The sequence below is a fragment of the Opisthorchis viverrini genome (assembly GCF_000715545.1).
Source record: "Opisthorchis viverrini unplaced genomic scaffold opera_v5_372, whole genome shotgun sequence".
Taxonomy (NCBI): Eukaryota; Metazoa; Platyhelminthes; class Trematoda; order Opisthorchiida; family Opisthorchiidae; genus Opisthorchis; species Opisthorchis viverrini.
In genome coordinates, this window is record NW_008752030.1 from 371,000 (window position 1) to 372,154 (window position 1,155).

At 45.0% G+C, this 1,155-nt stretch overlaps 1 protein-coding gene across 1 annotated transcript in view; it reads left to right on the plus strand.

Moving 5' to 3' along the window:
* Positions 1 to 331: 331 nt before the first annotated feature.
* Positions 332 to 1,155, plus strand: part of T265_10489 (hypothetical protein) — a gene marked incomplete at both ends in the record, with an annotated part of 20,374 nt that continues 19,550 nt past the window's right edge. The window contains one exon of the mRNA XM_009176871.1: positions 332 to 417. Within this exon, the coding sequence (XP_009175135.1) occupies positions 332 to 417 (86 nt within the window). The remainder of the gene's footprint in view (positions 418 to 1,155) is intronic.

Sequence of the window (1,155 nt, forward strand, 5' to 3'; positions counted from 1 at the left end):
AAAGGAAGAATTGGCTTTGAACATCCACGCTACTGTTTACACAAGGGTTAGCGAATGTGTACAACAAACTTCAATTGTTCACGTTCGTTTAATCAGCAATTGCACACTCTCACCAACGGGCACAAAACAACAAACCTCAATTGTTCACGTTCGTATAATCAACAACGTCCGCACACCAAACAACGGCGAGCGGACTGGCGAACGGCTCAGTAGCGTGGGTTGCGGTCCTCCGTTCCGACGACGGTCTCGTGATTCCCATTGAACGTGCGATCACACGGAACTCATGAGAAAACAAGTCAGGGTAGGCTCAGCAAACGGGACATGAACGCGCATGGGTGAGTTGGTCAGCAGCGCACATTCACACACAGACACACATGCCAATACACAAGTGTCGGACAGGACCGCCTCTGCGGCGAGGTGAGTGGTGGGTACGGATAAGTAAAACAACTGGAGATCAACAGTACCTGGGCGGAGTAAGCAAATCAATGGGGGAATTATCATAGGTTCAAGGTATATTCAACACTAACTAACTTATTTCTTATTTAGAAACTAATTGGTGTTACGTCCGCCACAGTAAACAGTCATTCGATTATGTACTTGGTGTTTATCAGAGACTTAGCTGAAGTTCGCCTGAAACTCTCGCTTGAAATAGCTCTCAGTAACATAATAAAATGGAGTTACTTAAGAAATGTGCTTGATTGTAATTCATGGGTTAGGATTCAGAAATCTGAAAGCTGCATGGCACCCGCCAGAATATCTGGATGCCACGTGAGTAATGTTGAAACATGTTGAGACTAGGCTCCCCCTTACTCACCGTCGACTCGGAAACTCGTCGACGAAATGTGGATTCATCAAACAAACTTGTCGATCGTCTCTCTCGGTTAGGGAAGTAGTTCCCTGTAGATGACAGTTTGACTTCATTCAAGTCCGAAACCTTCTTCCCACTTACTGAGTCACCATCTAATATCTGAAAATCCAGACATTCTACTTCTTGTCGTTTCCCCATTTCTTCATACCGTTTTCAGTTATTGGTTTTTAAGTTTTGAAACGAACTACTTAGGTTTAACCTCTTTCATGCGCGTCCAAGGCACTGGTTTGCGTCCTTGGGTTTTGAAACTTCAGAGTCAGTCACGAATTGCGCTTGATCTCGTGGGC